The following is a 26612-nucleotide window of genomic DNA, read 5'->3' on the forward strand; positions in this document are numbered from 1 at the left end:
TTTAGGGAGACCTGCATTATTTGTTGGGATTGGTGACATTTAACTGAGACTTGCAATATTCGAAGGGATTATTGATGATAATGGTGATGCAGTATTTGTTGAGAATCAACAATATTTTTGGCGAGAATTAGATAAATTCTCGAGCAATATTTCATTGAAGTTTGGTCATCCCATGTACATGGAATTGTCTTCTGCGTTGACTATATCTAAATAGTATTTCGTACTTCCTTGAAAATACAGAGAAACTTCTGTCGGAAGAACCTCCGTTCTCATAAGAAAAGAGACTCTAAGGAGACATGGCCCCTTGATAAACATGAACTGGTGTTGGTGAAGATTCCAGAGTTTTAAAGAGACCCTCAGGACACATAGTAACCCTTGATAAACATAAACTAATGGTGAAGATTCCAGGGCGTTAAAAGGTAATATTTCTTACGCTCAATCCCCCTTGATATACAGTGAAAACTCTGTCGGGAGAACCTCCGTTCTTAAGAAAAAAGACCCTCAGGAGAGATGGCCCATTGGTAAACATGAACTAGTTGTGTTGGCAAAGATTCCAGAGGGTCAAAAGCAAGTGGCCTCCATAAGGAGATGATCCTTCAGAAAGGTTTCACTGTAATACCTCGACATGAAATCGAGCAAGCAGGCACAGTTTTATGGAGATATAATATGTTAGACTTACCGTTCGTATTGATGCTAGGAACGCTTTTGAGTTTTGAAGCCGTCGTGAGAAGATTGTTTGGACTGGTGACGACGGCTTGGGACGGTGGTGGTGATGTTACGCCATTGCTCTCAGAGGCAGCGTCAGTGGCAGTGGTGTTATTATTCTCTAGAGAGGATAAGTCTGAGAGAGACGAATCATCCGTTACTAGCAGCGACGATTCCGAGGGATAAACGAAGGTGTTCTTCTCGACATCTTCGTCGAAGTGAATCTTCAGCTGCCAAATATCAGGAAAAAACAACCAAAAATTAGATGACATTGCAAAAATAACACAGACATTAGAGCCATTTTTCAAAATAAACAACAGGCTTTCAAACAAGCATTTTGGCGAATTTCAGATCAATCTTGGGATGTTTGGAGGATGCTAGAACGATTTTCGAAACATTTAGGCCAGCGTTTCTCAACCCAGAGGTGTAGCCAGAAATTTCGTTCGGGGAGGGGACCACTTTCATTTCGGGTACTAAAGTGATAGAACAATAGATTTGGCCATCTTTTTCCCTTTTTCGGTCATTTTCTCACATTTCAAGTCCCCCCCCCCCCCGCGATGCCCTTGTCTCAACCTTTTTCTGACTCGCGGAGCCCTTATCAGTGTAAAATTTCTATGGCGGAGCCCTTTTCAGTATATTACTTGTATGGTGGCACCCTTTAGACCTCTTTTTTTGTTTGTTTATCAAAATTACTGATTTAATTTATTATCCTCGAGTGGCCGCGGAACTCTTGGAAAGTGCACACGGAGCCCCAAGGGCTCCTCGGGGCACCGGTTGAGAACCGCTGATTTAGGCTGTTATTGAACGACTCTGGCGATATTTTAAAAATGATAGATCGAATTCGGCTATCTTTGGATTGATTCACAGTGATGTTTGGTAGATTTAAGATCGATCTTGGGAATAATTGGCAAGTCTTGGTCATAATTTGTTGATGTTAAATACCTTGGCAACGTTGGCGAATCTTAGATCGATACGGGCGATATTTGACTTCGTCAATAGTTTGCAAGAGTTGCCCGCGTATTTTGTGCATGTTCGATCAATCTTTTGACAACAAATGGTGAATTTTAGATCGATCATGGTGAATTTGAAGAATAATCGATCGTAGTTGGTAGAATAATCGATGTTTGGTGTATTTAAGATCGATCTCGTGAATAGGTGGTGAGTCAGATCGATCTTGGTTATAGCTGGACGAGTCTCATATCGATCCTGACGATATTTTACGGGTGATAGATCGATCATAGCTGGATATCAATATTCGTTTGGTGGATTTAAACTCGAACTTGCCAATAGTTTATAACTGTTGGCGATATTTTGCGGATGTTACATTGATCTTGACGCCAGTTAGTGGGTCTTAGATCAATTCTGGCGATATTTGGTAAAGACTAGATCGATCATAACGATATTTGGTGGATTTAAAAATCGATCTTGCTAATAGTAAGCAAGTACTGGCTGTATTTTGTGGATGGTGAATGACAGATCAATCATGGCAATATTCAGTGGGGATTTAAGATCGATCTTGTCAATAGAGTCACAAGGCCCGGCCGTATTTTATGGGTGATGGATTGATTCTGACATTAGGTTGATGAGTAAGATTGATCATGACGATATTTGTTGGATTTGAGATAGGTCCTTATCAATAGCCTGCAAATGCTGGTGATATTTTATTGATGTAAGATCTATATGGACGATAGCTGGCTAGTCTGAGATCGATCTTGGCGATGTTTGGTGGAAATGATCATGGCGAGATTGTCACGTACCCTTTAAAAGACAGCGAAATGGTCTTAAATCGCCAAGATCAATCTGAGACTAGCCAACTATTTTCCAGATCAATTTTACACCCACAAAACATAACCAACATTTACAAGCTATTGACAAGGTCGATCTTAGAACATCCACAAAAGGCTAATGGCACTCAGCAGCACCTTAAAGAACATAAAAAACCGACTTGCGAACAGTACAACTGCATGTTCGTAAGTCAGGGGAGAAGGGACTTTATTAGCAATTCGCAAAAATGTTGATCGCTCATAACCTCGATTATACGAGAACATGAAGTCATTATGCATAGTCATGTGTGCGTAAATTTGTTATTCTTCCATAAGGCACTCGCAAGATATGTAACGTCACAACAGTGATAACGGATCTACTTATGACATGCGTAATTTCGATGAAGCACGCAAGGGGGCGTACACACGCACCATTACTGCATATACATATTTAAAAAAATCAAGAAAGCGTATCAGAGGGACTCTTTGAAGTCCGGTCTTATCTTCAGGTGTTAACATTTCGTTCCGCCATCTTGGAATCCCCTGGAGTGGAAATCTTATAGTATTTCTCTGCAACCAGGAAGTTTGTATCACACTCACGCGAATCCTTCGAAAAATACAGGGTGTCCCAATGGGTACGCAGCGCGCGCGTCAGTAATTTCTCTGAATTCCGATAGGGAATATAATTATTGTGCTCAACCCGTGGGCGAAACGTGGCCCTCGGAGTCACTCGATGTGGCCCGCGACCTCAAACTTAATTCTGTAAAAAAATGAACCAAGTGGCACATAAACAGATCACATCAGTCACATAAGTGCAGTTCCGCATCACTCAAGCGCCCCGTGGCACTTTCCCAGATCACTTAAATGACCCGCGGAATATTTACGTATCAATTGAGTAACGTGCGCCGCAGTTCTCGAGCAATTAAGTGGCCCGTTGTGCATTTTCAGGTCACTTAAATGAACTTCAGCGTTGTTGAGTGACCCGCGGCATATTAACGGATCAGTCGAGTGACTCGCGGTGCAGTTCCAGAGCGCTTAAGCGTCCGGAGCACATTCCCAAATCATTTGAACGACCCGCTACACACAGTTCTGGATCACTCAAGAGGTCCGTAGGACGTTTCCATATCACTCGAACGGTCGGTGGCACATTTATTTACAGATCATTTAAGTGACCCGTAGCCAAGTTCCGGATCACTGAAGTGGCCCATGGCACTTTTCAGATCATAACAGTTTTTTTTCCTCACATCGTTCTGGGGCCCCCCCGTTCAACCTTCCTCTTCCACTTGACTTTCACCCCCGTGGCTCCTTCAGAATATCCCCGAACCACAAGGAGTCCATATGGTCCCGGGCTGAGGAAACACTACATAAATGCAGTACATTCATGCTAATCCGACGTATACTAGAGTGTGCCGGATTATCGATATCGCCGCATTACTGGAAGGCAGTTGAAAAAGCCTAGTTGAATAATTCAATAGATGACGCTTATTAGAATCACGCTCGATTGGGAGGGTTAACATTCGGATATTATGACTTTTGCAAAGTACGGAACGGACCGATCTCATAACATAGGAAAAAAATTCATTTATAGTTATCATGATTTTGGTTTATACTATCAATTTTTTCCCCCCGTAAAAAATTTTCTTTTATGCGGACGCTGTGGTTGAACCAGACTTCTAAGTTCACCAATATGGCGACTTCCTGCGCGACTCATGAAAGAAACAAATTTAGATTTAAAGAAACGTAAAAAAAAAAAAAAATACATATATATTTCTTTTTTTAAAGGGTGCTAGGTATTTCGATTCCCCCCTTTGAACTTCAAGTTATCCATTTCTGCCTGTTTCTGCTTCAAAAAATGCTTAATTAAAGCTGTGGAATTTTTCGATGTACTTTTCACGGGCCCATAATTAATTTTAAACAACCTACTAAAATATATGAATTTATGCAGTTGAATATTAAAAGACAATACGAAGACATTTATTTTCATGCTTGAGAAGATATAAATAAAAAGTTGAAATCAATGTTATTGCATGAATATCCAACTCGAAAGTAGGTCCGAAGCTAATTACTTGATATTTAATCTCCTGGGCTTCGTATATCTCTAAGCGAACTCAATATTTCAAAAATCGAGTATTTACAATTTTTAAAATTATTTTAAACGAGGCAATTTTTAAAATTATTGATGTGACGGAAAACCCCCACCAAATTTCCGCATTTCTACATTAAAATCGGCAATTTTAACACTGATTTCTACGAGGATCACGTTTTTCCTGACCATCAAAGCGATGCTGATGATGATTACGACGTCATTCAAAAAACCTCATAACTGGGAGTATTGAAAATGTGACAAACCATTATAAAGGCATGAATATTATACATATACTGACAACGTTGAAGAAACGCATTGCTAGGGAACCACGGTAACCAAAGTAAACATTCGGAAAGTGATTGTTGAGGCCGAAAAACTATTGTTGCCCTACGGTTTTTTGCCCATTTGGGGCATTTGCCCTGCTCTGACGAAATTTTAAAGTAGCCTATCGTTAAAGTCGGGTCCCATTTGGTATACAAAGCAAAATTTGGTGACGATCGATCTAAAATTGGAGATTTGTATAGAGAACATACACACACACACACACACACAGAAAATCAATTTTATATATATAGAAGATAGATAGATTGGGGGGGGGGGCCCAAATGCCTTATGCGTCGTTTTTTCCTAAACTTTTGGGATTAGAGGTGGGGGCTAAGCCCCCTTAGAAAATTTCTTGGGGCTTCTCAAATGAACTCAGCTCCTAGGTTCCGGCACCTATGGGATCCACGTACGCACTAAGTTACTTTTGCAATGGCCCGCCTGCTGGAGACAAATGTAATGTGGAAAAAGAAGTCCTTCCATTAGGTCTTGGTGAGTTTCCTTCAGTTTCACAGTTAGTCAGCTGGAAAGCTTTCTCACGGGATCGGGAGAACGAATCGCACATTAAAAGAAAAATATCATAATTCGTAAAACATATTAATGGTTATTCTATTCAAACTCCTCATTAACGGCTGAATAAAAATAATAAACGTCAGCTTAAAGCGAAAATATCCTGTTTTAGAACAATATGGGAAAAAGATAACGGCACGCGATTGAACATTTTGCAACTAGTTACGTGGGAAAGAAAAACTGGCTTATCCCGTTTTAACACGTCCAGTTCGATTAGATTGGAGGTATGGTCTTCGTGTTTGCTTTTTGGATTTTTTTCGGATATAGTCATCCTAATTGGTTATTATTATCAAAAACTCCGAATACCTGTGTGATCACATTAAGTGGAGTATACTTGAAAAAAAACAAAAACCGCCGGATTAGCACACGGCCGGATTATCGCGAGTCTACTGTAGTGTTTCTCAAAGTGGGCAATATCGCACCCCCCCCCTCTGTTGGGCGATGGAGTGGTCCAAGGTGGAGGGGGGGGACGATAAAACCTACTGGTTTAACATCGGATCCTATGCGTTCACTTGAGTAATGTGGGAGTGGCGATGAAAGAAAAAAAAATTACTGAAGAAGGGAGCGATGGAACAAAAAGTTTGGGAAACTATGTTCTTCTACTGTATCTTGAAGTTATATGAGCAGTACCTTTCTCTAAAGACGCCACTGAAAACGTCACACGCGAGACCACCATTTCGTATTCTTAGAAAATGCCCGCTTTTAAGCCTTCGTGAGCCAAATTTGGCGCGGGGGGGGGGGGGAAATGGTTGCTCTTCACCCACAAAACAAACTTTGCTTCAAATGTGGTTCTCTTCCACAACCTGAAAAATACAATAACAGCAATAATACACATAATAACTTTAACGACCAGCTTGCGGTGGTTTCTTCCATGGGGAAACCATCACAAGGTGTTGATGCTGACGATGAGGAGGTTTCATTCCCATCGTGGGCATCGCGTCGTGTGAATGCGGTCCTTTCCCCCCCCCCCTTCCACACACACACACACACACACACACACACACTCACAACATGAATTATTTACTTTTTTTATTGTCCGTGGGAATTATTCTCTGTTCGTGACGGAGTTTTATTATATTTTTATTGCTATGTTCACGCTGCAATGTTTTCCATCTCGGGTTGTGGTAGCCATTCATTATTTTTACTTTCATTACGTAACTTGTTACGTGTGGAGGGAGTGAATTAATGGTTGCGCACAACATCGTGTATAACATGGAAACGTAATGCTCTCCAAACCAGGTTCACAGGGCTAATGTTATCTGAAGCATCATCAGCAGTATGTGTGTGTATCAGCGGTCGCGTGGGCATCGCGCTGATCCCCCATTGGATGATCTAATACATATTTTATGTTTTTTCAAACCCTTAGATATCAAGGGTACTCGCGCACACACACACACACACTCTAGGAGAATATGGGCCACTTCATGGTTTGAAAATGTGTCGCGGGCCACTCAAGTGATCTGCAAATATTATGCGGGTCACTTTAGTGACCTGAGAATATGCCGCGGGACACTGAAATCACGTGGAAGTGTGCTGTAGGCTGCTTGAGTGATTTGAGTGACCGAGCCGCACGTCAGTGATCTGTAAATGTGTCGCGGGCCACTTGAGTGATGATGTAAATGTGCCGAGTCTCTAAAAGTGATTTGGAAATGTGTCGTATGATCTGTGGCCACAGAGAAGTAAAACTGCCCCGCAGGTCTGCAAATGTGTCGGTTTACTTAACGTCGGTTACAAAACGGGTCACTTAAGTGACCCGTAGAGGTTTTGCGGGTCACTTAGGTGATTTGTAAAGATGTTGCAGTTCACATAAGTGATCTGTAAAGATGTTGCAGGTCACATAAGTGATCTGTAAATGTGTCGCGGTTCACTTAAGTGATCTATAAATGAGTTATTAGTTGATTTTTACAAAATTAGGTTTGATTAAAGTTAGGGCCACATCGGATGACTCCGAGGGTTACTTTTGGCCCGCGGAACATAGGTTGGGCACATATGTCTTAGATCATACAGATTTCTTAATAAGATAAGAATAAAGATTACGTAACGTTACGTTTTTTACGTTAGATTGCCCCATACTATAAAGACACTGTAAAATGCCTAAGGCCGTGATTACACTGTAAAAGTTTCATAAAAGTTCATTTATAAAACTTGAAAAATACAACCACAATAAGGTTATTGATTACATTCTAGAAAATGAAACCGGTGATCTTATTGGCCGCCTTTTTCAAGTTTTATAAAAAGACTTTTATAAAACTTGAAAAATTCAACCACCAAGTGCATCGGTTACATTCGCTCAAATGCAACCCCGATGCGCTTATCAGTTACATTTTTCAAGTTTGATAAATGAAACTTTTGCCAAACTTTTACAGTGTAATCCCGGCCTATAAACGGACACATCGTCTCCCATCTCAGGATGGAAAAACCAGTTTTCTATATTCACAGTGACGTCTAATCAAGTTAAAAAAGGGAACGGCGTAAAGAACAGCTATTGGCTTCAGCGATAATATTGATGTCACACTTTGCACAAAGATGGCGGATAAGTCACACAGCCTGGGGTTTTTATATTTTTTCCAAATACAAAATATAATTATAAATACAAACATAAATTACACAAAGGCAACGACACAAAATACACACACATATACAGTCAAACCTCGTTAATGAGTCACTCTTGGGAGAGCAAAAATATGACTTAGTAAGCGGAGTGAGCCATAGCTGTGCCAATTCCTGCATGAGGACAATTGGGACTTAAAAAAAGTGACCCGGTAAGCGGAGTGACGTGTTAACCGGTAGACGCACTAACGAGGTTTGACTGTATTACATGCAGAATGTAGCCTCAAGCGACTGTAAGGTCCAAAGTTTTCAGTAGCTACAACCCCATTACCATGGCACAATTCGTGCAGACTCTGGATGCTACATGCGCACTAATCCCGTGGCCCCTTTATTCCCACTCCTTACACTGTTACGTGCAAAATCAGATGAAATCCTGTGGCTTTATTTATGGCAAAACTAAACATGATAACAAGGAGAGAGACACACAAAAACACTTATACTTTAGCTATCTTTATATACGGCTCAATTCCAAATACCATGATAACGAGCGTTAAACGTAACAGATCCACTGAATCGAAATAACCACAAAGTAGAGTTCAACCACGTGGAAACAAAGACACGTCAACCGCTGCTGTCTTTTCTTCTTTCGGCCTACCCGACTTCATTTCTCAACCTATTGTATGTACTGGATGTCCCATAAATTCGAAAATAGTTTAAGAATTCATAAAAATTAAGGGAATTGGTTGGGGTTGCGAAAACATTATTCTCATGCAGAGGGAATTGTTTTTTTGGTACAGGAAAAAAATTGGTTAAAATTTTTGTCGATAGAGGGTGTTGCACAGAATTCTGGACCCGAGATTTTCATCTCTTCTGTGTCCGAAACGTTCTTAAATCTCCAGCCGGCGATTCGTGGGCTGAGGTAAAACCACTTCACCAATAGTGAGCGCGTAATCCACCAATGTGTAAACATCACAATAAAAAATCTTATGTAAAACTCCAGTAACAGGAAAATTCAGGAATTAGCTGCTAATCGTGCAAACTGCATTGTATAGGTCTTTTATTACATATTTCTAGTGATTTGCTTTCGTGCATCGCCCTCTATTGTCAAAACTTTTAACTATTTTTTTTCTGTACCAAAAAAAATTTTTTTTTTCTTTGTGAGAATAACTTTTTCGGCAACAGCAGTGAAACTTACCAATTTTTTCAATTCTTACGAACTTTAAACAATCCACGAATTTATGGGACAACATGGGGATTAGAAGCATCACATAACGGTGAGAGACAAACACTTTCTTCGGCTATCTACAGCTCAACGCCAAATACAATGATAAAGGTAGCAGATCCACTGAATTGAAATAATTCCACTGAATTCAAAATGGAGTTCGACCGCGTGGAAACAAAGACACGCCAATCGCTGTTGCTGCAATCTTTTTTTTTGGTCCTAGTTCTCAACCTTCAGATTCAGAACCTCGTATAGATCATATGCATGTACAGGGTGTCCCATAAATTCGGAAGAAGTTTAAAAATTCATAAAAATCGGAGAAGTTGCAGTATGGTTGAATGGTTTGCGAAAAAGTTATTCTCACGAAGAGGGAATTATTTTTTCGGTACAGAAAAAAAAAATGGTTGAAATTTTTGTCGATAGCGAGTGCTGCACAGAGTTGAATCCCACAATTCTGGACCCGAGCCTTTCTTCTATCTCTTTTGTGTCCGAAACGTTCGTAAAGCTGGCGATTCGTTGTGACTAAGGTAAAACAACTTCACCAATAGTTAGCGCGTGATCCACCAATGTAAGCATCACAATAAAAAAGCTTATATAGGGAGCCAGTAAGAGGAAAATTCAGGAATTAGCTATTAATCGTACAACTTGCACTTTATAGGACTCTGATTTGCATATTTATAGTGATTTGCTTTCACGCACAGCGTCCTCTACCGACAAAACTTTGAACTATATTTTTCTGTACCAAAAAAAAAAACACACTTTGTGAAAATAACTTTTTCGGAAACAGCACTGAAGAAACTTACCAATTTTTCAATTCATACGAATTTATAGGACACCATGTGAATTATAAGCATCATAACAGGGGGAGACAAACACTTTCTCAACAGCTCAACCCCCAAACACGATGATAATGAGTGTTGAAGGTAACAGATTTCAGTGAATCGAAAGAACCTCAAAATAGAGTTCAACCACGTGGAAACAAAGACACGTCAACCGCTGCTGCTGTTACTGTTACTGTCTTTTTTTGTCCTACCACGACTTCAGCTCTGAACCTAAGGCGTTATCTTTGCACATTGAATTCATTATCTCATGTCCTAAACTCACCGCCTACACACCCACAAACTCATTCTCATGGTATTTCCTTCATTCGGAACAACACCTACATCCGAACTTTCTACTCATTAATACAATGAAGGATTACGACGACTGAAATGTGACGAAAAAGTCCCAATTTCCACGCAATTACCAACTCGAAACTTTGCAAAATCGGAATCTGTATGCACGGTCCGTAATACGTTAGTCACAGAAAGTCGTCGGTGATGGTCAGGGCAGATTCTGGTGCTCCTTGAATCGATGATATATATATATATATACGCAAGAGGCTATTGTTCCAGAGATCTCAACGATCCTCCAGAGGTCACGGTTCCAAACTTTCTACCCGATATACTTGGAGATGGCCCTGGTTGTAGAGGAACCGAAATCTACCACGTACATCTCTAAGGAAACAATGGCCGTGTGTTTGTTTTTTTTGTGACTCTCTTCGGGGTCGATCTTATTCAATTCGTAAGTTATTGGCCGGGACAGAGTCGCCAAAGTATGTGTTGACCGTAGTGTATTTATAGGACCCCAGTTCTCCGAGTATTACGCCAATCATTAGCCAAGCGCAAAAAATAATAAATGTCCCTTAACTTCAATCATATTTTCCTTTCTGAAAAATTAAAGAGCGGAAAAATGCCATTTCCGAAACGAAAGGCAAATATTTGAACTAAAAATGGAGGAAGTAAAATAATTTTTTTGGGTCACAGGCGCGTCCGTCGCGATGAAAAATCATAAGCACGGATGGCTGAACATTCGAGAAGTTTGCTCTAATAAATTACATTACCCATCATCCCCATTTATTTCACCCTCATCACTTGCCGCACGTGATTTGCCAGTTGATCGGGGGAATTGAAGAATTTGGGGCGAATATCCACGTTGGGTCACCTGGAACAAGAGTATCCTTTTTTTTTTTACAGTGGAGCAAATCGCAATTTAACCACAGAATCGATGATTTATCGGAACTTAATTTACTGGAAATTATTTCACGGCCGTTTGTGTGGGGCCCTGAATAAATTATTGCCAATATTTTTATTTTAATTTGCATGTATTTATAGAGCGGTCAATACTTAAATATATCTCTCAGGAAAAAGTAGAAAAGTCTGAAAAATAGATTTTTCTCGCATACAAAATTATTAATGGACCTCAACAGATATGGTTTTTTTGAAAATGATTGAAACAGAGAAGGGCATTGTTGCCAATAGCATTGTTAGAAACACGCGGAGATAGACTTATTGTAGTTAAGTTACGTACTACAGTCGAACCTCGTGAAACTCGAGATTCCGCCGGAATTTTTCACGTTAAGGGGCCATTCAAGTATTACGTAAGAAGATTTTCAGCCATTTTTGACCCCCCCCCCCTTGTCAGCAGCTTAAAAATATTTCATATCTTCAAAAAAGGGGTGGTTAATGACGTAAGCAACCTTCAAACTCCCCTCTCCCCTTGTCATCAAAAGTCAGCAAATCCGAAACCCCCTCCCCCCTCGATGCTGACGTAATACTCGAATGACCCCTAACCGATAAGGAGTGACGAAAAAGGTATTTTTGACATTTTCTCCATTTGCGTTAGTCTTAAACTTAATATACAGTGTAAATTTATACAAATATAATACACTGAAAATTGATTGAATTCATTTTTAAAACGCTCTTTTTTTCCAAAGTTTTAAATCGAAAAAATTTGCATACCAGCAGCAGCATTGATAAATTGTTTGGAAAAGTCAGAGATAGATTGCTCTGCTTCATTTCCTTTGTAGCACACAGTTACAGAAACTTTTGAATTTCATCCAAATGGTTCAGAATGGCGGAAGCGTCCGCTTCGTCCATTAAAAAGTTCCTAAGTGTCTTCAAAGCTTTGCCGAAACATTCGATCGAAACTCGGCTTCTGGTTCATCATCTGATTCTGCAACAGCGTCATCTGTGATCTTAAATCGTTACAACAGCTTTCGAAAACAAGACAACAACGAGCCGACTCGGACATGAGAGCGCGCGTGTTATTCCCCCTCCCAACACTCGCTCAGGGGCAATAAATCCCCCTCCCCAACGACGAAGTCGTGCTCCCCCACCTTCTAGAGCAGTGGTTCTCAACCGGGGGACACATGGCCCCCCCCTAATGGTACTGGGATATTTCAGGGGGGGGGGGCCACGGAAGAAAATAGAGAAAGGGGAGCCATGTGACAGGTGGTTTGGAGGGCTGCAGAGAGCTGGGAAGAAAAATTAAGGTGTGAAGAAATAAAGCTTTTTTATATTAGTGATTATGCAATTACAGAATTCAACAAAACCATCGATAAAACCAGGGCCGTCTTAGAGCAAGGACCTACCCGGGCCTCACCACCTACATTTTGGAGCAGGTTCCCTAGAGCAGTGTTTCTCAACCGCCGGGCCGCGGCCCGATAATGGGCCGTGACATCATTCATACCGGGCCGCGACCGATCTGCCGTTTCCTTTTCCCCCATTCACGTTTCGTTAATCATGTGTTTGACTGAGCCTTCCACTTACAAAAATGAATGAAACCGGGCCGCGGGCTTCCAAAGGTTGAGAACCACTGCCCTAGAGGATGGGGTTTTTCGCAGTCCCCCCGGCTAGATTTTTCTTGCGAGAGGTCATGCCGGGGATCACGATGCTCTTAAGACGGCCCTATATACCAGGGCTCGTGAGAGAAATTTCTGGGGGATCAGTGAGCTTGCATGATACAACAATTAACTTATTGTCTTTACATTGCTATATACTGAACATTATTTTTAAAGGGGGGTTCATGGACTTCATTTTATTAACACAAATACAATGTCCGTTGAGCACAATGTCAAGAACCCCCTGGCCTGATATACAGTTGAATCCCGTTTTAACGAATACCGTTATAGCGAAAATTTCGTTTTATATAACGAACACTTTTCCAATCCCCGCCAAATAAGTTTACATAGAAACACAGCTAGGTAACCTGGAATTCCTTTATAACGAAATTTCGTTTTAACGAAGTGATTCCTCCGGTCACTTGGCGTTCGTTATAACGGGATTCGACTGTACTGTGTATACAGCCCTTGCCAGTACTCACCTAACCCTTCTAATACATGTAAAATGAAAGAAAATATAAAAACAATTAAATGTTATAATTTTAATAGTTATATTTACTGTATAATCACGGCCCAAGTCATCATTTTAGAAATCGCGCATAGAAAATTTTCTGCGCAAAGACACCTTTTGATGATGTCTACCATTAGGGTCGGAAAAACGTGTAGAATGAATTCGTAGCGACTCCCACCCGACTTTTACTGCTTTAAACTTTTTCATACGAATGACCGCCGCCAAAATTAATTTACTTTTCGTGCAGCTTCTTTTAAAGAACCAAAATGCAATTGTTGCAATGCAATTTTATGGGTTGCTTATAGACATTAACAATTTTCCCAAGTTCGTTGTTACGAATTCAGAAATCATCCTGACCCCAATCGCAACATCGTCACCAAACGGGGCATCACTTTCTCTAACGATGCCACCGCCGCTTTCTAAATAAAACGCTCGTTAAGTATTTCTTAAAGGAGTGATTAACTCAGTATCAAATGTGTGTGTGTGTGTGTTGAGGTTTTTGAAGCAACAACAATTGGTAAACACATTAACAATTGATTACAGGGAAATAAGGGCAATCGTTTATACATCGTTAACAGGCGTAAATAAACACTAAGAAAAGATCTCGGATTCGAAGATTTCAATCGCACATTGATCAAAACGAGACGAGTGGCGACGGCCTTGACTGGCGGCTTTTGATACGGATTAATTGTTATTGGTATATACACGTAATACGACTTGAATTATCTTTTTGACAGGTATTTTACTAATTTAATAATCGCATTTGAGCTTAGAGATCTGAATAATCCTCGCTGAATTGAGAGATTTCTAAAACGGTGTTCGATACCGATGACATTGAGAATAATAATCGTAATATATCTCGCACGTTGCTCTATTTCAAACACGTGGGCAATCAATAAGAAACATTTAAAAGCGTTAAGTGATTAAGTAGTTAACTAAATTCTAAGTTGTCAAGTACTTAAAAATGCATGTGGACGATAAGGGCCGTTTACACGGGTTTAGTTGGTAAGTGATTTACGCGGCCGTATATATTCACCAACTTCTTTTTTGTAGTTTAAACTACAATCGCAGGTTAAAGGATTAGAGATCGACACGGATTGGTTGAAATCCTCAATTTAAGCAAAATCCGTTTCGATCTTCAATCCTTTCACCCGCGATTGCAGTTTAAACTGTGTTGGTAAATGCGGCCGTTAGTAATTTAGTGGTTAAGTAGAGAAATCGGTCCCCCCCCCCCCCCGATATATTTTTTTCGATTAAGTAGGCGTGATGCGCATGCGCTAGTGGGCGTGGGTTGATCCGTCGATAGCTCAGTTGGCAGAGCGGTGGACTGTAGTGGGCGTGGGTCCCGTATCATCCAATTGAGCATTTACTAAATCACTTTTAAACGTTTAGACACTTTTTTGATCACTTAACAACTTAAAATCTAGGTATCAACTGTCTTACACTTAACGCGTGTTACACTTAATGGGCCTTTATAATGCAAAAAAATTTCAAAAGGAAGCATGAACTGGTAATATGCTAAAAATTAATAATTAGTAACTACACTAATAAAATTTCTATAAATCACAGTTTCTTATCCATTAAATAACTCATCGCATTGAAATGGGTTCCTCTCAACTGGAAATTTTTACCATCTCACTCAACCTTTTGTACCCTTTTCTCAGGACCCCTCGAAACATTAAAATATTCTATCGAATTCTTGAAGTTGAATAAATACGGGCCTAGCGCCAGGACCCGTCGTCTTCAGAGCATCCTGATCCTCCGGGCAAAATAATTTTTCCGAGACCCTAGCGAGACATGTTTACTTTTGACAATTTTAACCATGTCTCATTTTATCGAGGCTCCCTCTGCACTTGAGGCCTCCTGACCTCATATGGGCCCATGCATCACTTGGAGAATATCCATGATCTAGGAATCACGTGGGAAACGTTTATTTTCTAGAATAGTGATGGGCAAACTATGGGCAGCTTAGAGGGTTCTCTCCGGCCCGCCGCAGATTTCAACATAATGGTACGATGTATACAGGGTGTCCTGTAAGTGCTAACGTGGCCTTTATCTCGTCAATCGTTAGTCGTAGAGGTATAGTTTAAAAAATGCTCAAAAGCGTTCGAAACTACTCTGCAACAGCATTGAGAGCGAAAATACAGTGTATAACAAAATTTTGAAAAAAAAAAATCTAAATTTTTATACGGTCCCCTTGTCCTCTAACTTCCAACTAGAAAGTTGTTGCCCTGTCTCTCCTGAGGCCAACAGAAAAAAAAATCCAAGTTTCTAAGTGCAATATTCACTGAGATATTCGAATTAAAAAATCACAGGAAAATTGGGAAATAACAGGAAAAAAAGAGTACGCTCCTTTCCCTCATTTGCCGCGTCCTTTCTCAACTTTTCTCCGATTTTTAAATTCAAATATCTCAGTGAATCATTGCACTTGGAAACTTGGACCTTTTTCTGTTGGCACCAGGAGATACAGGGCAATAATTTTCTAATCGGAAGTTCGTGGATGGGGGAACCGTTTAAAAATTTAAATTTCTTTTATTTTGTCACACACACTGTATTCTCACCCTCAAAACTGGCGCAGGGTAATTTCTGAACGGTTTTTGAGCATTTTTAAACTGAAACTATATCTCTACGACGAACAGTTAATGAGATAAAGGCCACATTAGCACTTACAGGACACCCTGTATTCATTGCACTAGTATGTTGAAATTACCAGGCGCGCGCCCGGGACCCCGACTTCTGAAGTGGCCCTCGAAAAACCAAAAATTACAATTTTTTTTAATTCAAAGGGCCCAGTATTTTCTTTTGCGGCCGGGGGGGGGCCCTCAACCGACTGAAATCCGCTTCTGCCCCCATTTCATTTCTTTTTTTGTCTCACCTCTAGAAAAGTTTTCCCATCGCTGATCTTGGACAGGAGTACTTGGCCTTTGGTACTTCACTTACCCTTTATGATAATAAGACGAAGGCCAAGGGTCTCTTATTGCCAATAAGCTTATCTAAAAGCCAAAGAACCCTGTGAAGAATGATATTCAGCACATGATAATGCAAAAACAACAAGTTCATGTTGCTCTCTCAGCCCAAGCTCGCGGACCCCACTGAAACCTCTCCATTGATCCGTGGACCCCAGGTTAAAAACACTGATCCAGGAATCAATGATCTAGGAATCAAGTGTGCACGGTTTAGTGATCACCTGATCCGTGGTCTGAATCATCCAGAAACGTTATAGAAATCATCCCGGAGAATATACATGGTGTAGGAATCAGGTACAAAATATTCACGTGCTAGAATCACCCCGAAAAGAATGTCTATGGCCTGGGAATCATCGGAAAAATGTGCTAAGGGTTCACCCAGGAGCCTGCCTGTGGTCCGGAATCACGTGAAAAATGTCTATGTCTAGGAATCACGAGGAAAATGTCTGTGTCTAGGAATCACGTGGAAAATGTCAATGTTCCAGGAATAGCTCCGGGAAAATGCGTATGTCTAGAAGTAACCCGAAAAAGGTTTAAAAAATCATCCCTGGAGAATGCCTGGGAAATCCTGGAGAATCTCATAATCACCTGGAAAATTTTCATGGTCAGAATAATCCAGGAAATTCGCATGGGAATCATAAGAATAGCCCAGAAAATGGCCATGGTCTGGTTCCTAAAGAACAAAATTGAGATTAAAAAAAAATTCTTTATTAATTTCTTCAAATAATATCGATATCCTCTACAACAGTGGTTCTCAACCTGGGGGCCATATGGCCCCATGGTGGCCCTGAGACATTCCGGGGGGGGGGGGCATGGCAAGTGGTACAAGGAGCTACGGAGGACCTTCGGAAAGATAAAGCTTCTAAATTCGACTACTTACTTTCAGAATCTGGCAGAGCTGTCCATAATACCAGGACCATCTTCACCCACGGGCCTCATGTGGGCAATGACTTGGGACCCACATATGATTAGAGGGCGTACATGATGAGATTTGGTACTATGATTTTTGAATGTAAGTATGTAAATGTGTAAGCTAAGTATGGCCCAAGCACATCACTTTACCCGAGGACCTCCATGATGTTGGACGGCCATGTATAAAATTCCCCGCAAGAAGGAAGCTCACCGAATTCTAGCCCATGGTAGGCGCGGATCCAGAGTCGTGAGGGTCGATTGTAGTTTAGTGTTGGATTATCCCATATTTTATAGACCTATTTTTTCCATATAAATTGCCTCATGAGATTTGGTACTATGATTTTTGAATGTAAGTATGTAAATGTGTAAGCTAAGTATGGCCCAAGCACATCACTTTACCCGAGGACCTCCATGATGTTGGACGGCCATGTATAAAATTCCCCGCAAGAAGGAAGCTCACCGAATTCTAGCCCATGGTAGGCGCGGATCCAGAGTCGTGAGGGTCGATTGTAGTTTAGTGTTGGATTATCCCATATTTTATAGACCTATTTTTTCCATATAAATTGCCTCTTCGGGAGGGGGGGGGGGGTGATCACATTACTCCTCCCTTCTGGATCCATACATGGTCCAGGGTTCCAGAGATCGATCTAATTTGTGAAATTTTTTTCATTTATAATGAAAAAAAAAAGTTTTGTTTAAATTCACTTCGAGAAAGGATTTCGATCTAGAATGAGGGTAGTGGGGGCCCTGGATAAAACAGGGCAAGCCCCGAGAAAAAAATATTGTCCAGTAGCGGGGACGGCATGGGCTGAAAAAAATCGAGAAACACTTGCTCTACAATATCACTACTGTGTGACTATTTGCACTGCTGCCAATTACTTTTTCTCGCGGAACCCTAAGGCCGGGATTACACTATAAAAGTTTTATAAAAGTATTTCTATAAAACTTGAAAAATGCCACCAATAAGATTATTGGCGACTTCCTGCGCGACTTCATGAAATAAATCTAGATTAAAGAAACATAGAAATGAATAGTTTTTTTTTCCTTTTTTAAGAGGGGCGCTAGGTATTTCGAATCCCCCCCTGAACTTCAAGTTATCCATCTGCCTGTTCCAGCTTCCAAAAATGCTTGGTTAAAGCTGTGGAATTTTTTCGATGTACCTTTTACGGGCCCATAATTAATTTTAAAATATCGTAACCCACATGAATGTATGCCGTTGAATATCAAAAGACAATACGGAGATATTAATTTCAATGGTTGAGAAGACGTATATATAAAACTTGAAATCAATGTTATTGCATGACTATCCAACTCGAAAGTAGGTCCGGCTAATTACTTCATATTTAATTTTCTGGTCTTCGTATATCTCTAAGCGAACTCAATATATATTTAAAAAATCGAGAATTCAATACAATTTTTAAAATTGTTAATGTGGCGGAAAATCCCATCAAATTTCCGCATTTTTACAGTAAAATCGTCAATTTTAACACTGATTCCTATGACTATCACCCTTTTCCTGAACCTCAAAGCGATGCTGATGATGATTATGACGTCCATTCAAAAAGCCTCATTACTGATAGTATTGAAAAAGGGGCACACAAACCATTACAAAGGCATAAACTATTATACATATAGCAACCGGATTAGAAAAGTGACAAACCATTGTAAAGGCATATACACGTCTGAAACGCATTGCTAGGAAATCACGGTAACCAAAGTAAACGTTCGGAAAGTGATTGTTGAGGCCCAAAAACCATTGTTGCCGGACAGTTTTTGCCCGTTTGGGGCATTTGCCCTGGGCTGACGAAATTTTAAAGTAGCCTATCGTTCAAGTCGGGTCCCATTTGGTATATATGCAAAATTTGGCGACGATCGATCTAAAATTGTAGATTTGTATAGAGAACATACATACACACACACACACAGACAGACAGAAAATCAATTTTATAAACGTGAAAAATTCAACCAATAAGATCACCGGATGCATTTGCTTGAATGCAACCGATGCGCCTATTGGTTGAGTTTTTCAACTTTTATAAAAAATCTTTTATAAAACTTTTATAGTATAATCCCGGCCTTAGAGTAATTTCTCAGAACCATAACATTTCACGGAACTCCAGTCGATAAACACCGAATCTGCCACTATCCACACAAAAATCCCCCCCTAGAGCAATAATTCTCACCAACGAACAATTTCCTAGACCATATTCCCCAATCTCACTTTCAAATCAAAATAACAACATACGCGACGCCATCTAAAATTAAAATCACAGACAAATAAAATAACGAAAAGCAAAATCATCAAAGATAAGACGCCACATTATTAACATTCCCAGTAATATATAGTCACATATAAAATTACTCTCATTAAAAAAAAAAAAGAGTCCGCAGACTCGTATAAGACTACAGAGAGATTCCACTCAACATAAAACTAATTAACTTTTGCTGGTTTTTTTTTTTTTTTTGCACGTACCATTGCTGAAGGACGACTGCTCCACAACGGTATCATCCTATCTTAGGTTACAAAAGCTTCCAGACGCGACAAGACTCACTGGAAAACAGATCAGTTATGAAGGGCTTTTTTTGTGTGTGTGCGGAGTCATGGTGAGCATTAACCTCACAACACCACCCATTTCTTATTAATAATAATAATATATAAAGGCAATAGTGGAACAAAATCACATGAGAAATTTTCTCAGGCTGAGGGACCGAGTTTAGTTTCGCTAGGACTCAGTCAAACGCTAAGTTCTTTTTTTTTTCTTCTCTCAAAGTCACAAGTCGGTCCTCCATTTTTCCTCGATCAACAAAAATAGCCATTTTTACACTTAAAAAAAAAGGTTTAAGATGACTTATTTGAGTCTTCTTCGAGGAAAAAGAAGCGTAATGATAAGAATAAAAGGCTTTTCTTTCTTCCCCACATGGTGTTCACGCTTCGTTTAAATTTCACGGATTTTCGGATAAACAAACAACGTTATATAGAGAGCAAATAATAATAATAATAATAATCCGGGTGACGATTTTTAACGACGACGTCTCAAAAGGAATGCTCTTGAAACAGTGTATTCAGGTCACAAGGCTATAGGAAATATATATAATTTTTTTTTTAAAAACCGGCGACGCCCATGTCGAGTTGAAAAGAGACATGAAAAACGAAAATGTCGTGTAGAAAAAATGGATTCGTAATCGAAAAATATGTTATTCGGAAACTTTTGGATGATAATAATCCCTGCTATTATTGAGAAAGGGTTTTAAAAGACTTACATAATGTGACAATATGGTTTCGAAAGGAGTTACTCCTTGAAAACTTATTGAAAACTTATTGAAACTTATATTGAAAAAAAATGTTTCCACTATTTTTTTGCGAGTCTTATATTTACTTTCCTGTAACCTGGGGCGGCTTAAGCGAGGGTGGGAGGGAAAGGGGGTGCAATCGCACCCAGTTGGCAGGTTGCGAGGAGCGGCAGTTTAAGGCTTTGGTTAGACACTGAAATTTTTGAAAATTTCTGTACAAGAATATACTCTGGAGCGCGTCGGGAACGAATTTCAAATTAATTTCTTAATAAAAGTCGCGTCTCGTTATGCTTCTTCTTTACGGTAAGTGTAAGTAATGACCAAGGGCCGCATCTAGGGGGAAAGCGGAAAGATCTGGTGCCCCGGACGCTGAACCCCGAAGGTTGCAGAATTTGCTATTTTCCCGTTAAAAATTGCGGGGAGGAAGCGGTCAAAACTGACGCTGGACCTGGGTGACAGAGTGAAAAAACCCGTTTTTCTTGCTGGTTGCGGCCCTGATAAAATGATTGTGACCCCACCCCCCCCCCCACAAGGGCGGAGCTGACAGTGCTCCAGGGGTGATTCTCGTCATCTTTTAAATTCCCGCTACAAATTCAATATAGAGGGTCCCAGCCTAAGGGACTCTGCTGCAGGTTGTTGGGGGAGGGGCCATGGTAATAATGGCTAAGTTTTTAAGCTTACCAATAAGAGCTGTATACATATTAAGCTATCTGGCGTAATTAAGAATGGTAAAATTATCTTGGATCAAAATGTGGGGCAGTTTCTTTAAAAGCTACATGTATGGTCACGTCAATTTTGTTCGGTAAACAATGGTGTGTGGCATTGTATTAAACGAAAATCAGGAATATCCCAGGGTCACCTAAGCTAATGCCCTGTCAGCCACCCGCCAGGGTGGCTTATTTAGGGGCGGCACATGAGGCTTTGCATCCGGGAGGCAGGTAAGCTTCAACCACCCCTGCCTATAACACTAGGTTCAAAAATTACTTTTGCATGTCTTAACAACAGGCAAAATGCCAAGCGAGGTGGCTGAGAAAAAGATGCCCATAACGAATATGGATGTCATATATTTATAAAATACAGCAACCCCCCAATTAAAAATGCAATTACAAAAACTAGAAACAGTATATATACATGATAAATACATAAAACACCACTTAAATTAGGTCTAAACACATTGTTGAAATTCTGCACGTGTTTCGGATGTTTATTTGAGTTTTTAGGATAAAATATGGTAGCTGAAGGAGCGTTAAAATCATGGAAAGTGGCGATATTTTATGAGCGGTAGCTTAAACTTTTGTGGAAATAGTTAAAATAATCATTTAAACCAGTGATTCCCAACGTGGGCGTTAACGCCCCCTGGGTGGGGCGATGGAATGTTCCAGGGAGCGGTAAAAGCTAAGGGATAGGATCCTATCCTTGCGTTGGGGCGATGGGAGAAAGAAGTTTGGGAGAAAAGCTATGATTTAAACCAATGAATGCTATATAAAAATCGCCAAAAGCATTGTTGAAAATAAATTCCTGTCATTTGAAGAATTATTGAAAGAAATTCTTGTCGTTTCAAGCGTTTTTAAAGAAAATTCCTTCCGTTTGAAACGTTGTCAAAGAAGATTTCCATCTTGAAGCATTATTGAAAAGAAATTCTCATCGTTTCCAAGAATTGTTGAAAAAAATTCCAGTAATTCGATGCATTGTCGAAAAAATTTCAGTCATTTGGAGAAATTGTTGGAAAAATTCCTGTCATTGGAAAAAATTCCAATAAAGCATTATGTATTAATTATAATTTTACACATTGGTGAAAAAATTCCTGTCATTTGAAAAAACCCGCCAAAACGGGCTTCAAATTTACTCGTGCGGGGGAACAATTCCATTGCCATCTTAAAACGCAGTATAATTTATAAATTGAAAAGTGATAAAGGATCATAACATTTTCTGTATGGGAGAAATTTGAATGCAGAAGGATTTCATCCGTTTATCCGTTATCCGATTAAGCGGGGCCCGACTGTATTTCAATCCACCTTTTTTAAGCATCGCTTCAATCACTCCGTACACGAGTCTAACTCCAGAAAGACGAGTTTTGCTCGTGGTTATCAGCAACCAGACTTGATGCCGCAAGCCAGTGGCGTAATCACTGTATAGTCATCCAGAGAATTCCAATAAAAAAAAACCATTTAAGACAAACGTCACGTTATTCACTATGAAATTCGAATAAATAAATACGTCATATTTCGTGGATTTTACCTTGAAAACAAGAAAAATGTGTCCATTTTATTTAGGATGTATTTATACACATCATTTATTCCTAAATTTTTGTCTGTTATAGAACGTTCTTGACCGATTTTTTTTTTTACAAAAATACCCCGTTATATTGACCATTACCATTTTTTTTTTCTTCGGTCTAAACACACAGCGTCCGTAAAGAAAATAAGAACGGATACAATTGCAGAGGTCTACGCCACTGTCTTTTCTTGTAAGAATCGAATGTTTCCAGATGGGAACAAAGAACTCTATAATCCATCCGAAGAAGATGATGATGACGATGACCTTTATATACGCCGGGGCAAGAAAGGAAGAAAGATGGCGGGAGGTCCATTGTTCGGGTCAACGAGCCCCAAGTTTTTGTTGAATTTGAATGGTATTTTTTTTTTACCCAACTGTGTGAGCACTGTTCCGGTTCTTTTTCTTGCTTTCCAGCCCTATTTTTTGCTTTTTTTCTTCAGCAGTTTTTATTCACACAATACGTTGAGCGAGTGAGCTCTGTGCCCTAAATTTCCGATCTCGCGTGGTATGCTCTCATACAATAACAACAGTGCTCTTCACCCCCCCCCCCCCGCCATTCCACCGGGGCACCAGAACCAAGGTTGAGAACACTTTCTACCGCTACTTCGGAGATGGGTTCCAGTAATAATAATACGGTACTGGTAATAAGAAGTGGCCACGAGGTGGCGTGGGAATTTATATCCCATTGCTTATTCCCTCTTCCTTCAAAATGAATCTTAGTTGCGAGCACCGGTGTGTTGCCAACTTATTTTCCAAATAGATCTGGTCAATTTCTGGCCATTTAGTTGGAAAAAAAAACATGGCGCCCCCGCTCCCTGGGTTGGACCTTTTACGGGCCCCGAAACCAAAAATTTTCAAAATTGAATTTATAGCATGAAAAAACAAACAAAAAAAATGATAAGAATTGTCCCCATGGTTGGAGCCATGTCAGCCCCATTCTTGCGGGGGGGGGGGGGGAATGGGAAAATCCCATTAAGTTGCTATTTGTTTTTCTGGTCTGTGTGCCTAGTAGCCTATTATTGAATTACGTGAAAATACGGGAATTTTTCAAAAATACGGGATATTTGGTCATCTTGAAATAATGGCCGAAACAGATTCTGGTTGTTTAAGCCCTGTTTCTAGTTGTTTTTGATGACGAATCTAGTTGGAAAATTTTTTGACCGTTGGCAACACTGGCGTACACCGTCTATGGAAGAACAGCGCGTAGCACCATTAAAATTTAAATCAGCGGCGTAAATGGCAATGCGTGCAATGAATTGTTTAGGCTAATTGAGTTGTCAATGTACTTTCTGTGAGTAGTAAATTGGGTTCGAGTATCATGAGAGCACTCTTAGGTGATCGAGGAGCTAAGGTTGAAGGTCAGCTTTACGGAGAAACGTCTAGTGTTATTATGAATTACCCGAGGACATGATTGGTCGAATATAGAGGAAGCCGCAAACCTTCGGCATTATGCCATTACCAAGCCCTCACGGTTGGGGGGATCAGGTCAGTGAGTGACCTAGAGCGTGTGAAAGCATGTGATGACCAAAAGAGTGATGTGTAAACGTGTGAATGATCAAAAGAGCTACCTATAAAGCAAGATTCCACGTCAGTGACCGACCAAAAGAGTGACCTAGCGCGTGTGCAAGACTGATTGACAGTGGCATATTTCACAGTGTGTAAGCATGGGAGTGACCAAAAGAGTGACTTAAAGACACGGTGTGCTTGCAGGAGGGGAGTAGCCCAAGCAGGTTATAGCACAGAATGGCGAGTTAAAGGAAAGAGGAATCAAGAAAATTCGACAACATAGTAATAGAAAAACGGAAAAATGTTCGTGTAGCCCACAGGCGGCAAAACCATAAATGCGCCTCTGTGCATATATAGAGGCGCATCCATATCCTTTGCTCAAAACGAGACACTTGAAAAAGATAGGTGATGCCCTTGGTAGCCGCGGATCATTCTTTGAGATCCAATGCTCGGAATACCTATACGGTTGTGGCCAGATATTTATTTTCATTTCCGACCAATTCGGCAATCTTCGAGCCGAGGTGCATCACGTGTGCACGTGTGCGATCTTCAGTCGTCTATAAAAATAGCAACGGGCGCCGTCCGCTTTTTGTTGCTGTAAATCACAGGTTGGGGGTGCTCTGGGAAAAGCTTATATAAATAGCACACGGAAAATACAGTAAGACTTTTTTTTGGTATACTTCGAGGGGGCGAGACGGGACAGATGTCTAAAAATTCACACGTGCAAGAAAAGATTGAGGCGGCTGTGGGGGGGGGGGACTTCTGCCCCTCAAATAAAAGCATACGATAAATTTTTCTGCAAAAAAGCACCTTATTCTCGCGTCTCTTGCAGCAATGATAGCAGTTAAACGCGTTTTACCGCTGTGCCGTCGTGTGGTGGTCACACACAGTGGCGAACTCGCTCCTCTGAAGTTGGTACTCTGGGCACAAAGGGTTCATAGAACATAAAAGGTCAAGAATCCCTGCTTTAAAATCTTTCAGGGGACCCCCCTTTCCTGTAAAATGCTTCATATCTGTGACTTTGTTTTTCACAGCTCCATGTGCACCCTAAATCACCTTCTGTAGCTCCCTTTTCACTTAATTTCCACCCGTGCCCCAAGGGGCCGCAAGGGGGGGGGGGTCCATATAACGTCCAGAACCACTAGCATACACCATGGCACCGTTTCCCAGACGCTGAAATATCGTATCCCAGAGATCTAGAATCGTCACTGGAATCTACGTCAAGAATCGGTATCTAGACTTGGACTCACCTCCAAAGAGAAATGTGGGGCCCACACTGAACACTGAGCCCTAAGAACAGACCAGATGCACTCTCCCGTGAGTGAGAAAAACCATCACAATTCAAGGAAAAACGTGAGAATTTTGTTCCCGTATTTAAATTATACTACACTTCATGCCTTAGTACCAAAGAAATATTCATACAACGAGAACAAAGTCCGATTCAAGATTGTTACGCCACTGGATATCACCAGACTAGGCGGTATAAGGAAAATAAAATAGAGTTGAAAAAAATAAATGATGCTTCAGCAATCCACAAGGCCCCCCCCCCCCCCCGTGCGGTTGAATGCTTCACATGCAAGAACCCCTGTATTGAATGCTTCACATCTGTGATTTTGCTTGTTAACAGCTCCTTGTGGACCCCTAAATCACCTGCTGCAGCTCTCTTTTCACTTAATTTCTACCCGTTCCCCCCCTCCCCACGGGGGACCACGGGTGTGGGACCATCCAAAACCATGGACCATGCCACTGTTTCCCAGCGCTGAAATACCGTATCCCTAATTATCTTCAGACCTTCGTCAAGAATCGGTATCTAGACTTGGACTCGCCACTGAAGAGAAATGGGATTTCCCCCCCCCCTCTCCCCACACTGAACGGTGGGCCCCTAAAGACTGCACTAGATGCACTCTCTCGTGTGAAAACCCATCACGATTCAAGGAAAACGTGTGAATTTGGTTCCCGCATTTAAATAATAACACGCTTCATGCCTTGCTACCAAAGAAATATTCATACAACGAGAACAAAGTCCGATTTAAGATTATTACGCCACTGGATATCACCAGACTAGACGGTATAAGGAAAATAAAATGAAGTTAAAAACAAAAATTGATGCTTCAATGGCGAGAGAGAGATGATGGTCGGTATCCTGCTGCCGCTTTTGGCTCTTTTTTGCAACTTGTTTAGCTCTTTTTGGTTCAATAGGTGAAGCGTATCCAAAGAAATGACATTTCGGTTCCTTCCGAATGAATGGCGGAACACAAAAGAAACAAAACC

General features: G+C 40.6%; 1 protein-coding gene across 2 annotated transcripts in view; it reads right to left on the reverse strand.

Moving 5' to 3' along the window:
- Positions 1-26612, reverse strand: part of bif (protein phosphatase 1-binding protein bifocal) — a 65085-nt gene that overhangs the window by 19824 nt on the left and 18649 nt on the right. For both annotated transcript variants that reach the window (XR_016195130.1, XM_089250891.1), the window contains exon 2: positions 680-935. Coding sequence is in view for 1 of the 2 variants with exons in the window: in XM_089250891.1 (XP_089107017.1) it covers positions 680-935 (256 nt within the window). In the remaining variant the exon portion in view is untranslated. The remainder of the gene's footprint in view (positions 1-679; positions 936-26612) is intronic.

Source organism: Pholcus phalangioides, unplaced genomic scaffold (genome assembly GCF_987345545.1).
Source record: "Pholcus phalangioides strain wild (caught in Gottingen) unplaced genomic scaffold, Ppha-v1.0 ptg000024l_1, whole genome shotgun sequence".
Classification (NCBI taxonomy): Eukaryota; Metazoa; Arthropoda; class Arachnida; order Araneae; family Pholcidae; genus Pholcus; species Pholcus phalangioides.